General features: G+C 46.8%; 1 protein-coding gene across 2 annotated transcripts in view; it reads right to left on the reverse strand.

Moving 5' to 3' along the window:
• The window catches only part of heatr1 (HEAT repeat containing 1), a 57774-nt gene that overhangs the window by 29618 nt on the left and 15052 nt on the right, over window positions 1-13104 (reverse strand). The window contains exons 19-30 of one of the 2 annotated variants that reach the window (XM_079492984.1): window positions 12804-12952; window positions 11850-12042; window positions 10154-10326; window positions 9335-9505; window positions 6053-6295; window positions 5323-5454; window positions 4505-4608; window positions 3963-4109; window positions 2922-3043; window positions 1743-1864; window positions 1351-1479; window positions 917-1156 (exon numbers count right to left, since the gene is read on the reverse strand). In XM_079492984.1, coding sequence (XP_079349110.1) covers window positions 917-1156; window positions 1351-1479; window positions 1743-1864; window positions 2922-3043; window positions 3963-4109; window positions 4505-4608; window positions 5323-5454; window positions 6053-6295; window positions 9335-9505; window positions 10154-10326; window positions 11850-12042; window positions 12804-12952 — 1925 coding nt within the window. Of the gene's footprint in view, window positions 1-916; window positions 1157-1350; window positions 1480-1742; window positions 1865-2921; window positions 3113-3962; window positions 4110-4504; window positions 4609-5322; window positions 5455-6052; window positions 6296-9334; window positions 9506-10153; window positions 10327-11849; window positions 12043-12803; window positions 12953-13104 lie in introns of both variants that reach the window. The other variant, XM_079492983.1, reaches the window with a different exon arrangement.

The raw sequence follows: 13104 nt of genomic DNA on the forward strand, positions 1-13104 counted from the left end.
ACACACACACACACACACACACACACACACACACACACACACACACACACACACACACTTTACCTTGTGAACTTTGTCTTCTTACAACAAGAAATTAAAGCAATATGAAACACGTGCAAGTTATTAACAGTCATCTTTCATCCACTAAATCTAACTCATTTGTTTGCCTTGTTTGTGTGTTACAACTTACCACCGATATAGAAACATAGGGTTTTTCAGAAAACTGTCAGGTTTTTGGATAGAATAGAATAGTTTTTGTAGAATGTGGTCTCAGGTTCTCATGAGGGTTAATGAGTACAGTACAGGCATCGAGACCACAGCTGTTCACGTCACACAACAAGTGTCTCTCTGTGTGTTTCTCAGCATTGTTTATAGACAAGGCTGGCCGTTATCGTTCCCTCCCAAAGACCTGCTGCTTTCAACCATATCCTAACACCGTACACAGCCTATAGTTATCACCTTGACCTTGGCTGCACACACAGTAGCCCCGGCCAGCAGAACTGGGGATTAAATGCTGGGAACGGCGTGAACGGAAAGATAAGAGAACTATCAGATCAGCCAACGCAGGGAAGCTGGAAGAAGTACAGAAGAATCCGAGATATTACCATCCTAAAGAACTGTGTTCCCAGCGGAAGTTTCATTTCAGGTATTTTTTCATTGCACCCGAACCGGAGTGTTACGTACAGCTCTTTATAACTCAAATATTTGCTTCTGGCAAGGTCCCTGGAACAACGTATTTTCAGATGGAGGTCGGCGGCCAAATAAATTACATATAATTTTGGGGGTCCTTGAGATGAATTACTACTAACACAGAAATATGGGTTTTTCAGAAAAATGATAGGATTTAGAAGACATTTTTAGAATCTGATCTCAGGTCTAATGGGATAAAGCAGCTACTACCCCCTCTCCCCCTCACCTTGTCGCTGGCGGTGCCGGTGGCGTGCGTGGCGTGCTGCTTGAACAGCAGCAGCAGCAGCACCCAGAGGAAGCGGGCGGGGCCCAGCGTGGCGGTCAGCTCCGCCATGATGGGCAAGCGGCGGTGCTCGGGCACGTGGGGCAGCGCGTCCGCGAACACGTGCATCACCCTCGTGGCCACCGCCTCCATGCTGCTGCTCGCCGAAGACTCGGTCGGCGCACCGCTGCCGCCCTCGTGGGCCTGGGTGGGGGAGGATGGAAACGATTGACGTAAATTGTGATTATATCAAATAATTGCGAGTAGGCGATTATTATGTATTAATTTGTGACAGGCCAACAGAGTAGTAAGTAAAGCAGAGAGTGGGGGTCTCACCTTGAGGAGGGCCGGTATGATGTTATGAGAGCAGTAAGTAAAGCAGAGAGTGGGGGTCTCACCTTGAGGAGGGCCGGTATGACGGTCTGCACCGTCCTGTTGATCACCTGGAAGCTGTAGGCGTCGTCCAGACGCATGATGCCCGCGCCCATGAACGTGAAGATGGGCATGATGTTGTGAAGGACCTTCTCCTGGAGACCACAGGACAGACAGAGAGGTTCAGAGTTTACACTTGCTGAAAATGCTTGCTGCTGGATCTCTTGTCCACTATAGTCCCTTCCTAACATTCTAGTCTAGTTTTTATTTGTTGAAGAAATTGTCAGTATATTTAGTCTTAGTCATCATAGCTTCGCTTTCATTTAGTTTCCTTTTAGTTTATCAGTGGAAAAAGGCAGTGGACGAACATTTTTCGTCTTAGTTTTAGTCGACGAAGTCAACACTGGCCGGTACTCACGGGGAACATGCGTGCTCCGGCTCCCAGCAGCAGCAGGGCGTGGTGGTGGGTCTGGGGCATGGCCGACACGCGCACGCACTGGACCACCAGCTCCACGTTGAACTGCTCCTCGGGAAGAACGTCTGGTGGCAAAGAAACATGCAAGAAAGGTGCATTTATATAGCGCCTTTATCCAAGGTGCTTTACATAGATTGTGCTTTAAATTCACTCATTCACACACCGATGGCAGCGGAAACCATGCAAGGCACCAACCTGCACCTCAGGAGCAATTAGGGGTTCAGTGTCTTGCTCAAGGACACTTCGACACTAACTCTGGGGGAGCCCGGGTTCGAACTGGCAACCTTGCGGTTACCATCCGGCCACTCTACCCCTGAGCCACCGCCACCCACAAAGAAAGAATGCACACAGCGCACTGGGTGAAAAGATGTGTACAAAAGTGTGGGAGAAAAAGAAAAACACAAAACTTTGTGTGTTTGTACAAAGGCAAAGCCCCGTTATTCCTGATGGGAGGAGCTGGTATACCAACACCTACAGTGTCCATTAACCCTTTTAGACAGAGAGGACGCATCTGTGTCACCTTTACCGTTATTTAAGTTTATTCTAAACTTTAGCTGTTGCTCAGAGTTAAATTAACATTGATTGTACAATATATACACTGGGGTCCCAGAGATTATGATGTCATTAAATGGGGGCCTAATTCAGGTCAAACCTGGGGGTCCTTGAGATGAAAATGGTTGAGAATCACTGCTAGAGCCGTAAAGAAATCTTCTCTTGGGCATCTTCCCTTGAGCATATCATTTCTAATGGGGGTCTGCAGGCTAATGAAAACAGTTTGAAACAGTTTGAAAACTACGACGAAAAATGTTCGTCGACTACCTTTTTCCACTGAGGAAAACTAAATGGAAACTAAATAAAAACTAAGCAGCGCGACACATTGTGAGCTTGTAGATCGGCTATTTTCTGCAAGTGTAAAATCCGCCATTACGACGGCATCAAGGCCCGCCAAAATACATTTTGGTCGACTGAATCAACTGTAGATTTAGTCGACTAAAATCAAATGATATTTAGTCGACAAAAACTAGACTTAACACAAACATTCCAGGTGACTAAAACTAAATGAAAACTATTCAAGAGACTAAAACTAAAATCAAAATTTGCTGCCAAAAACAACACTGGTACCTGCAGCGATGGGCCCTCCGTCGGGGGACACCTTGGTACAGACGCTGAGCAGACACTGGAGCAGCAGCTGTCTGCTGTACTCCGTGTTGCTGTGCTGCTCCGACGAGCACGGCTCCAGGCTCCTGGAACACACACCGTCAACAGGGTTAGGGTTAGGGTTAGGGTTAGGCCTGGAGCACGGCTCCAGGCTCCTGGAACACACACCGTCAACAGTCAGTTCAACATCATCAACTATCAACGAGAAATAATTGTTCAGAATCTACAAATTGTTCGGCTGCAGCAGCTAACCAACACACCAAACGAGTCAACGTAAAATGTATGGTTATCAACAACAGATAAACATCGGCTACTGCCATCCGTTAATGTCAGCGTTATTTGCCGATACCGATATTGAATGATAACGGTCGGCAAATATCGTCCGATACCGATATGTGGCCGATACATCGGTGCAGCCCTACTTAAAGGGTGGCTGTGGCTCAGGAGGTAGAGCAGGTCGTCCAATGATCCCTGGGTCGGCGGGTTCGAATCCCGGCTCCTCCTCCTGTCCACATGTCGAAGTGTCCTTGGGCAAGACACTGAACCCTGCATTGCCTCTAATGAGTTGGTCGGTGTGAGCTCGCCACCAACGGTGTGTGAATGTGGGAAGTGAGGACACTGGCACCGAGTGTTCGCCGCTTCACCTCCCAATGTATGAATGAATGAACCATTGTGAAGAGCTTTGAGCACTTGGAAAAGCGCTATAAAAATGCAATTAATTATGGTGTATGTTGGTTTGTTGAATGGGAACAGAGCTAAAAGTCTTGTACCTGGACAGCAGTGAGAACAGAGCTAACAGTCCTGTACCTGGACAGCAGTGAGAACAGAGCTAACAGACCTAGTATAACAGATCTAACAGACCTACCTGGACAGCAGTGAGAACAGAGCTAACAGACCTACCTGGACAGCAGTGAGAACAGAGCTAACAGACCTACCTGGACAGCAGTGAGAACAGAGCTAACAGACCTACCTGGACAGCAGTGAGAACAGAGCTAACAGACCTACCTGGACAGCAGCGTGAACAGAGCGGGCACCAACAGCTGGGCTCTCTTCAGCTTCTTCTTGTGCTGCAGCAGCTCCAGGATGAGCGTCACCCTCTGCCAGGACACGGCGCCCTCCTCTGGCGGGGAGTCGCCACTGTCTGCAGCTTTCCTACATGAGAGAGACAGGACGTCTGAGATCTACACGACCATAGACATAAAGGCTAGATGGCTCAAGGTGTGTGTGTAGGATGGTCACCTACCTCAGGGGTTCTCAACCTTTTTGGCCGGGGACCCCCGGAAATTCTTTGGCCATGTCTCGCGACCCCCGCCCTGCCCCCCCTCCCCACCACCAATACAAACTGACTGCAAAAATAACCTTAATAATAGAGAAAATATATCATAAATGAATACTGAAACCAGATAGAATCATTAAGGAAAGTTTAAGCATGCACCACGTACTATGTAAACTCTTAATTTCCATTTTACAGCCATTCAGTTGCAAAAAACAATTGAAAATAATTTGGGGAACCCCTGAGGGCCACGGGTTGAGAACTCCTGACCTACCTCTGCAGCATTTTGCTCCTGCGTGTCTGGAGGATGGTCACCGTCACTTTAGGTTTCTCCGGAGGAGTGAGCTCGTTGGCCACCAGCTGCCCGTCCACTGCAATCTATAAGGCCCAACAGGGGAACAAGAGACATTCAATCTATACGGCCCAACAGGGGAACAAGAGACATTCAACCAAACACTGCTTGGAATGACCGCCAAAAGGTGGCCGAGTTCACATTAATGAGTCAATTCAATTCAATTAGCCTTTAATGTGTCTTGGGCACCAAGAGACAGCGTTATACATTACATACATACATACATACATACATACATACACAGTTCATAGTACAAAACATAATTTATATATGTTTAGCTTGCAAAATGGTGATCTGTACCGTCTGCCAGACGGCATCAACTCATATTCCTTATGGAGGATGTGGTTCGGGTTTCGGGTGATTTTGAGGCCCTGCTTCCTCACTGTACTCTCAAATATCTCTTGAAGAGAACATGGGGGCTGCGTGCCCCCATGTCCCCCCCCCCTATGAGAACAGGGAAGCTAGGGTTCATGTGGTTAATCAAGAATCGAAGAGCATACCTATTTACACGCACCTCGACAGTGGGTGCACCCACACAAAAGAATGGTGTGCGGGCCCTACCTCCTTCCATAATCAAGAATCGAACCCAGCTTCTAGCTGTGAGGCGACAGCACTACCGACTGTGCCACCGTGCCCCCAATTCAATTCAATTCAATTCAAATGGCTTTATTGGCAAGAGAAAACATACGTTTACATTGCCAAAGCAAAAAGTGGCCACACACACACACACACACACGTACCCCTTTGAAGACACTGCCGATGGTGTTGGAGACGGCGGGGGTCCTGCTGTCGGTCAGCAGGTCAAACATCAGTCCCAGCAGCCTCTGCTGCACCTTCTCGTCCCCCAGCGCAGAGAAGAACGGCTTGGTGATCTGAGGGAAACCCCCCCAAGAGACCCCATGGTCATCACAACAGAATGACATTAAACAACCGTCGGCACGTGAGTTTAACTTGTCGGCCCATTTAGATTCTACAAATGTCTTCTAAATCTTGTTTTCTGAAAAACCTACGTTCTATGTTTCTATGTCAGTGGTGCTCTGCTCAAACGTATTCATGCCGCCGGCCCCCACATCTGAAAATGGTTTGTACCATTTGAGTTAAAAATCACACCTGTGTGATTTTTTTTTCAAAAACAGCAGAGCTAAAAGCTCAGCTTATAGCTCTGCTATTTTTCCAACAGCCAAAGTTTAAAATAATGTTTAAAAGTGGTTAAAAGCTACAGCGACACAGATTATGTTCCAGTAAGGTCTCGATGGCTCAAAAATCAAACCCAAAGCGTGCGGTACCGTACCTGTTCCAGCGCCTGTATCTGACAGCGTGCGGTACGGTACCTGTTCCAGCGCCTGTATCTGACAGCGTGCGGTACGGTACCTGTTCCAGCACCTGTATCTGACAGCTGGGGACCCAAAGCGTGCGGTACGGTACCTGTTCCACTGGCTTAAAGCCAACCCAAAGCGTGCGGTACCGTACCTGTTCCAGCGCCTGTATCTGACAGCTGGGGACGTCGCCGTAGGGCTGCGCCGCGGTCCTCAGGGCCCTGAAGAAGAGCTCCAGACAGGCCGGGTCCCGGGCCAGCAGGGGGGCCGAGGCCTCGCTGAACTTCCCCAGGACCAGGCACATGAGCTGGGCCTTGTCCCGCAGGAGGGCCGGCCTCTCCGGACTGCTCTGCTCCAGCAGACGCTCCAGCACGGGCAGCATGGCCGACAGGACGGACTGGGGAAGGAAAAGAAAATCAGACCCGTCTGAAGTGAGTGGTGCTGTACTGTACTGGTGCTGTACTGTACAAGCCCTCCTCCCTGGCCTGTGTGTGTGTGTGTGTCTGTGTGTTAGGCTGTACAACAGTGACACTTGGTGTCACTTGGTGGTGAACAAACGCTATTTTCGTGCTCTGACAAAGCCAGTGACCGACCCAGGGACACAGCCACACACATAGCTGTCTATAGGAGTGGTTGCACCACTCCAAAAATGTTTTTGTATTTTTTCTTATTTTTTTTTTAGGTTTTCTGAGCTTAATTGCAGCCAAAATAAAACTTTTAACATTCCGTAGATTTTCTGTGGCCGGGGTTTTCTGGCTCAAATAAGTGCTCTCATGTGCCTGCGGACTATGAGGCAAATCACATGCCTGTATATGACATTTATATGACAATTTGCCAGCAGATGTCACTATTGAGGGATTTTGCCCGTTTGCATTGCAGCTCAAGAAGGCTTCAGAACACACAGAGAAAACCCCCAGACCACAGAAAATCCACTGAATGTTCAACGTTCAGGTGGTGTGGCTGTAATTGAGGTCATACAACCTAAAAGAAAAAATAAATAATAAAAAGGAGATAAACGGTCAATGTAGGCACATGGGTTTCATCATGCTGCCATGAGGACAGGAGATAAACGGTCAATGTAGGCACATGGGTTTCATCATGCTGCCATGAGGACAGGAGATAAGCACAACATGCCAGATCACTGTGGGCCTCGTTAACATCATCTCTGACCACTGCACCGGTCAGAGATCACTTTCAGACTGGGCCACCATGCAGTAAAATCAGGGACGCACCGATAGGGAAATTCATGGCTCGATACCGATGTTTATAATCACAATTTAGCCGATACTGATACTAATACAACATATTTATTAGGGCCGGGACTTTAACGCGTTAATTGAGATTAATTAACTACAGAAAAATTAACGCGTTAAAAAAATTAACGCATTTAATCGCACCTTTTTTTTCACGGCGGAACGTTTCTCACTGGGCGCATTTCTAGTACTGAATAGGCTCTGCATGCCTTGCACTGCTTGCAGGGGGAGGAGCAGCCCCCCCCCTGCATGCCTTGCACTGCTTGCAGGGGGAGGAGCAGCCCCCCCCTGCATGCCTTGCACTGCTTGCAGGGGGAGGAGCAGCCCCCCCCCCCTCAGCAGCAGCAGTCCATTTTCACTCTACACTACAGCTCCGTCAGACAACAACACCACCCAAACGAGAAACGAATCGAATGAAGAAGCCGCTTATATCGCTTTTGCTCCGTGGATGGGGCATTTAGATTTAAAAGCTATCGGATGGACGCGTGGATAGCAGCATGGTTGTGTGCAATGTAAAGGATCCATAAGCCATATGACCAATGTTAGCTCCATGCTAGCTGCTTCAGCTTAGCATGTCTCGCACTGAGTAGAGGCTTGCAGAGGCTCGCAGAGATTTCACCACAGCACGAAGCTGTCAAGCTGTCCTCGATGCGAAACATACTGAAGCAGCAAGTGTGAAAGTCCGTGGTCAGACAATGTTCTGCCCCAACCCCATGTGAAATGCATTCCCCAGCTAGTTCATTCCACCGTTTTTTATTTTATTCCTTTGTCTAAGTGTTTCCCCCCTAATAATGCCCCACCATGCAAAGCACATTTGAGTATTCATAGACACTTTATATAGGCACTTGCTGCACTTGTTTATCTGTTGAAAAAAAAGTTGTATTGCTTAGAGGGGAATACCACTCATTTTCAACATTTTTCTATGGAGTTGTGTGGAAAACTGGAAATAATAAAAAGTCACCTCATTTTGTGTTGCCTAGAACTGGAGGTCTGACAAAAAACAGTAACAATATGAAGTACAGCTTTGTGATGTCACTGAGATGTACTTGTTACTGTCACTGATTTTTTTTCAGACCTCCAGTTCTAGGCAACACAGAATGGGGTGACCTTTTTATTATTTATTATTATTAACAGCTCTAAGGTATATTAATGACAGTAAAATGTTGAAAATTAGTGGTATCCTGTAGTCACTATTCATTGATTCACTAGTATACCAAAATCCATTTGAAAAAATAGCTTTCTCACTGTTCTCGGGTCAAATAATGATATGCGATTAAAATGCGATTAATCGAGATTAATTAACTACAAAGCCTCTGATTAATTAGATTAAAAATTTTAATCGAGTCCCAGCTCTAATATTTATATGTAGCCTGTACGCTGCCCTTTTTTTCTTATTTCTAATTATTTGTTCGGCCCAAAAAAATGTGTTTGTTGTCATGAGTTGTCACCATCCCAGTTGGCTTTGTCTGAGGCGTAAAGGTCTAACCCATTTAGGCCTGACGTCGAAATAAAAAAAAACGTTCGCTCTGAAATAATATATATTCAAAGATTTGTGCCGCATTTTTACGATTTTTCAAAAATAGCTAAAGTATAACATAATGCTTAGTTAAAACACCAAAAGGGGTTCCCGCTCAGAAAGGGTTAAATAAATACTTTCTGAAACGTCTATGGGACAAAAAAAACGAAATATCTTCCGGGCCGCTCGTCGGGGGCGGGACTGCAACACTCTATAGCTTCAGACTCGGCGCTGGCCAGGCCAGACAGACAACACGTGGGCTGGCCAGGCCAGACAGACAACACGTGGGCTGGCCAGGCCAGACAGACAACACGTGGGCTGGCCAGGCCAGACAGACAACACGTGGGCTGGCCAGGCCAGACAGACAACACGTGGGCTGGCCAGGCCAGACAGACAACACGTGGGCTGGCCAGGCCAGACAGACAACACGTGGGCTGGCCAGGCCAGACAGACAACACGTGGGCTGGCCAGGCCAGACAGACAGACAACACGTGGGCTGGCCAGGCCAGACAGACAACACGTGGGCTGGCCAGGCCAGACAGACACCATTACATGTGGGCTGGCCAGGCCAGACAGACAACACGTGGGCTGGCCAGGCCAGACAGACAACACGTGGGCTGGCCAGGCCAGACAGACACCATGTGGGCCGGGGTGGTCCAGTACTGACCTCTCCGTGGACCAGGTCCAGGGTCCTGAGCAGGGTGCTGGCGCTGTAGGAGGGGCAGTCGTGGGCCTGGACGCTCTGGATCAGCTGATCCATGGACGCCGCCAGCCTCTTCTGCTGCTGCTGGCCTTTCAGTGTAGCGGACACGCACTCCTCATGCACCGCGCCCAGCATCTGGGACGGGGAAACAAGAAACTTTCATGTACACGTGGACACGATATCCATGTTCTAGTGTAGTGTTGATTTCGTCGACTAAAACCAAGACGAAAAATGTTCGTCGACTACCTTTTTTCACTGACGAAAACTACATGGAAACTAAATGAAAACTAAGGTATTATGACTAAAACTAAATGTATTGACAATTTCGTCAACAGATAAAAACTAGACTAAAATGTTAGGAAGGGACTTTATGGACAAGAGATCCAGTATAAGTCATTTTACACTTGGTTGCATGCTGGAAATAGCCGATCTACAAGCTCACAACTTGTGAGCTTGTAGATCGGCTATTTTCAGCAAGTGTAAAATCAGTCATTACGACGGCATCAAGGCCCGCCAAACTGCATTTTAGTCGACTAAATCAAATTTAGATTTAGTCGACTAAAATCTTATGATATTTAGTCGACTAAAACTAGACTAACACTAAAACATTCCAGGTGACTAGTAAATGTGACCAAAAAAAACTATGACTAAAACTAAAATCAAAATTTGCTGCCAAAAACAACCCTGTTCTAGTGCTGGGGACCCCCCCCCCCCCCTTGTGTGTGTGTGCGTGCGTGCGTGTGCGTGTGTGTGTGTGTGTGTGTGTGTGACAGTCTGTCTCACCTGGCTGAGGTGGGAGGGGTCAGCTACGATCTCCTCTGTGTTCTTTAAAAGCCGCTCTATGATTGGCTGGAAGGGAGAGGCGGCCGCTTGTGATAGGCTCTGGAGACAGCCGACGGCCGCCTCGCGGACCTCTTGCGTCGGAGAACACAGACAACCCAGTAAGGAATGGACCACTGGAGGGGGGGGGGGAGAGAGAGAGAGAAGCTCCTTTTAGTGGTTGCATACTTTAGCCATGGATTAAAGCAAAATAAAATCTCACAACTGGAAGTTGTTGCTAGGCCAAGTCCTAATATGTAATTTGTGAAACAGTAAACGCTAGTGCCGTGTGTCCTACACACTTAACACAAAAATGTAAAATTGGAACTCCTGATGTGCAGGTTGGTGCCTTGCCATAGGCTCCCAGGCTTACTCATCTGCCAAGAGAAAAGCCTGGTCACAACCTAAGGCAGAGAGAAAAGCCTGGTCACAACCTAAGGCAGAGAGAAAAGCCTGGTCACAACCTAAGGCAGAGACGGTATCGAAGAGAAAAGCCTGGTCACAACCTAAGGCAGAGTTTATAGAAGAGTAAAGCCTGGTCACAACCTAAGGCAGAGTTTATAGAAGAGAAAAGCCTGGTCACAACCTAAGGCAGTGACGCCCCAACCTAAGGCAGTGACGCCCCAACCTAAGGCAGTGACGGTATCGGTGGAAGTGTTGGCCGGAACATCCGTCAGATGCATTTCCCCCGGATACGATATTCTTTCGACCAATCACAACACTTGTTTCATACACGGAGAATGTAAACTGATTTGTAAAGCGTCAACGTCATTTCCGTGCGCGGTACTTCCGCCGAAATCCTGCAACTTCCGCCCAAAACAAATCATACCGTCTACAGCGTAGGTCTTGCCATGATTTCCTCCACCAATCGGTGTGTGAAACTGTGAATGTGATGCACAATCTATGTAAAGCGCCTTGGATAAAAGCGCTATATAAATGCACCATTTACCTCATACTAAAGGCAACAGGAGGTAGATTCCTGACCTATGGGCCACATTGTTCCCGATGCCATTTCCTTACGTATAAGCTCACAACTCACGACAATGAGAAAATGGCCATTTTTTTATAGAATGTTAAATTGTAGGCACATGGGTTTCATCATGCTGCCATGAGGACAGGAGATAAGCACAACATGCCAGGTCACTGTGGGCCTCGTTAACATCATCTCTGACCACTGCACCGGTCAGAGATCACTTTCAGACTGGGCCACTATCTGCTTTATAAAAATATCATAAAGAGAACGCATTAATGTAGACAAATAAAAACTAAATACTGGAAAGCTATAGAAAGGAATACGATTACCCACCCACACAGTTAGATCATTTTGATGGGTCCAAAACTATAGATTTTGTTAAGAGCAGCCATTATGAATTGCTAAGGTTTTTATTTGGGATGATACGGGGCCTCCATCTGGCTGCAGGCTAAACGCATTGAGCACAGATCTGCCGATCGACCGAGAGCCCTGCGTTACGGTAAATATGATCGAGACGAGTATTCATTAATAGAAAGCTCAATAAGACGATTTCATGAAATACACGTTAATTAAGTCCTTGGCTCTGAGTGACTTAAACGCCCGAGCTACTATTTGAAAAAATACAGTAAACAATTTCAGAAGAATTTATTTACTTAGTTTACCACTGGTCAGGGTGGTTTATTTTACCTGGTGAGTTGACCGAGGCCAGCTCCTCCAGCGTGCTGGCAGGCTGGGCGGCCAGCAGGGCTCTGCCCACGCACAGCGCCTGCGTCTGGAGGATGACGCTGACCCTCAGCTCCAGCTGGTCGCCCTGGTTGGCCCCGTAGCCCCACAGCACGCACAGGAACTTGAACACGGAGGCGGCCTCCTTCAGGTGCACCTGGGGGGGGGACGAGGACAGTGATTATTATACACACTGGGGGAAAATCAATAGAGAAAACACCCAATGCACTGTACAACATATAATAACCCATTTCGGGTGGGAACCCCTTTTGGTGTTAGCATTATGTTATGCTTTAGCTATTGAAAAATATATTTGAAAAATATTTTTGAGAAATCGAAGAATGACTGACATAGAAACATAGCTTTTTCAGAAAACTGTCAGGATGTAGAAGACATTTTTAGAATCTGATCTCAGGTCAAAATGGGTTAAGCACTATGTTATACTTTAGCTATTGAAAAATAGCAGATCTATAAGCTCATACGAGCCTACGAGCTTGTAGGTCTGCTATTTTTGAAAAATCGTGAAAATGTGGTGCGAATCTTTGAATATATATTCTTTCAGAGCGAACGTTTTTAACTCTTTGCTTCACAGGGGTTTCCTGGAACTACATATTTTCAGATGGGGTCGGCGGCCAAATACATATAAATCTAGGGGTCCCTGAAACAGAAACATAGGATTTTCAGAAAACTGTCATGATTTAGAAGACATTTGTAGAATCGACCTCAGTGTGTACAAATGTAACTCTTCAAATGTCAAATGAACAAGAGAAATCAAATGTACTTACACTTTTACACACAACTATGCACAAAAACAAATTTCACCCACTTTTTTTTAACTTGTGATGTGATAATAAAGATGATTCAATTTTGCTTTTTGCCAAAGATCCCCCCCTAAAAATATCATTGTCACAGTTTTACCTGGAAGAAGAACTTCATGAGGAGTCTGAAGCTGGGTGCGGCGCGGCCCCCCGAGGACCCCCTGAGCAGGAGCTCAAACAGATGACACAGCAGACGCAGGTAGCAGCAGGCGTTGGAGTCCATCTTCTCTGGGTTCCACCACACCTCAGCTGACAGAACACACACAACATGTTAGTTGACTACCTATATTCACTGACAAAAACTAAATTAAAGCTAAATAAGAACTAAGCTATGATGACTAAAACTAACACTAAATAAATATACTGACAATTTAAACAAACAACAATCTAGACTAAAATGT

Source organism: Electrona antarctica (genome assembly GCF_951216825.1).
Source record: "Electrona antarctica genome assembly, chromosome: 22".
In the NCBI taxonomy this organism is placed as follows: domain Eukaryota; kingdom Metazoa; phylum Chordata; class Actinopteri; order Myctophiformes; family Myctophidae; genus Electrona; species Electrona antarctica.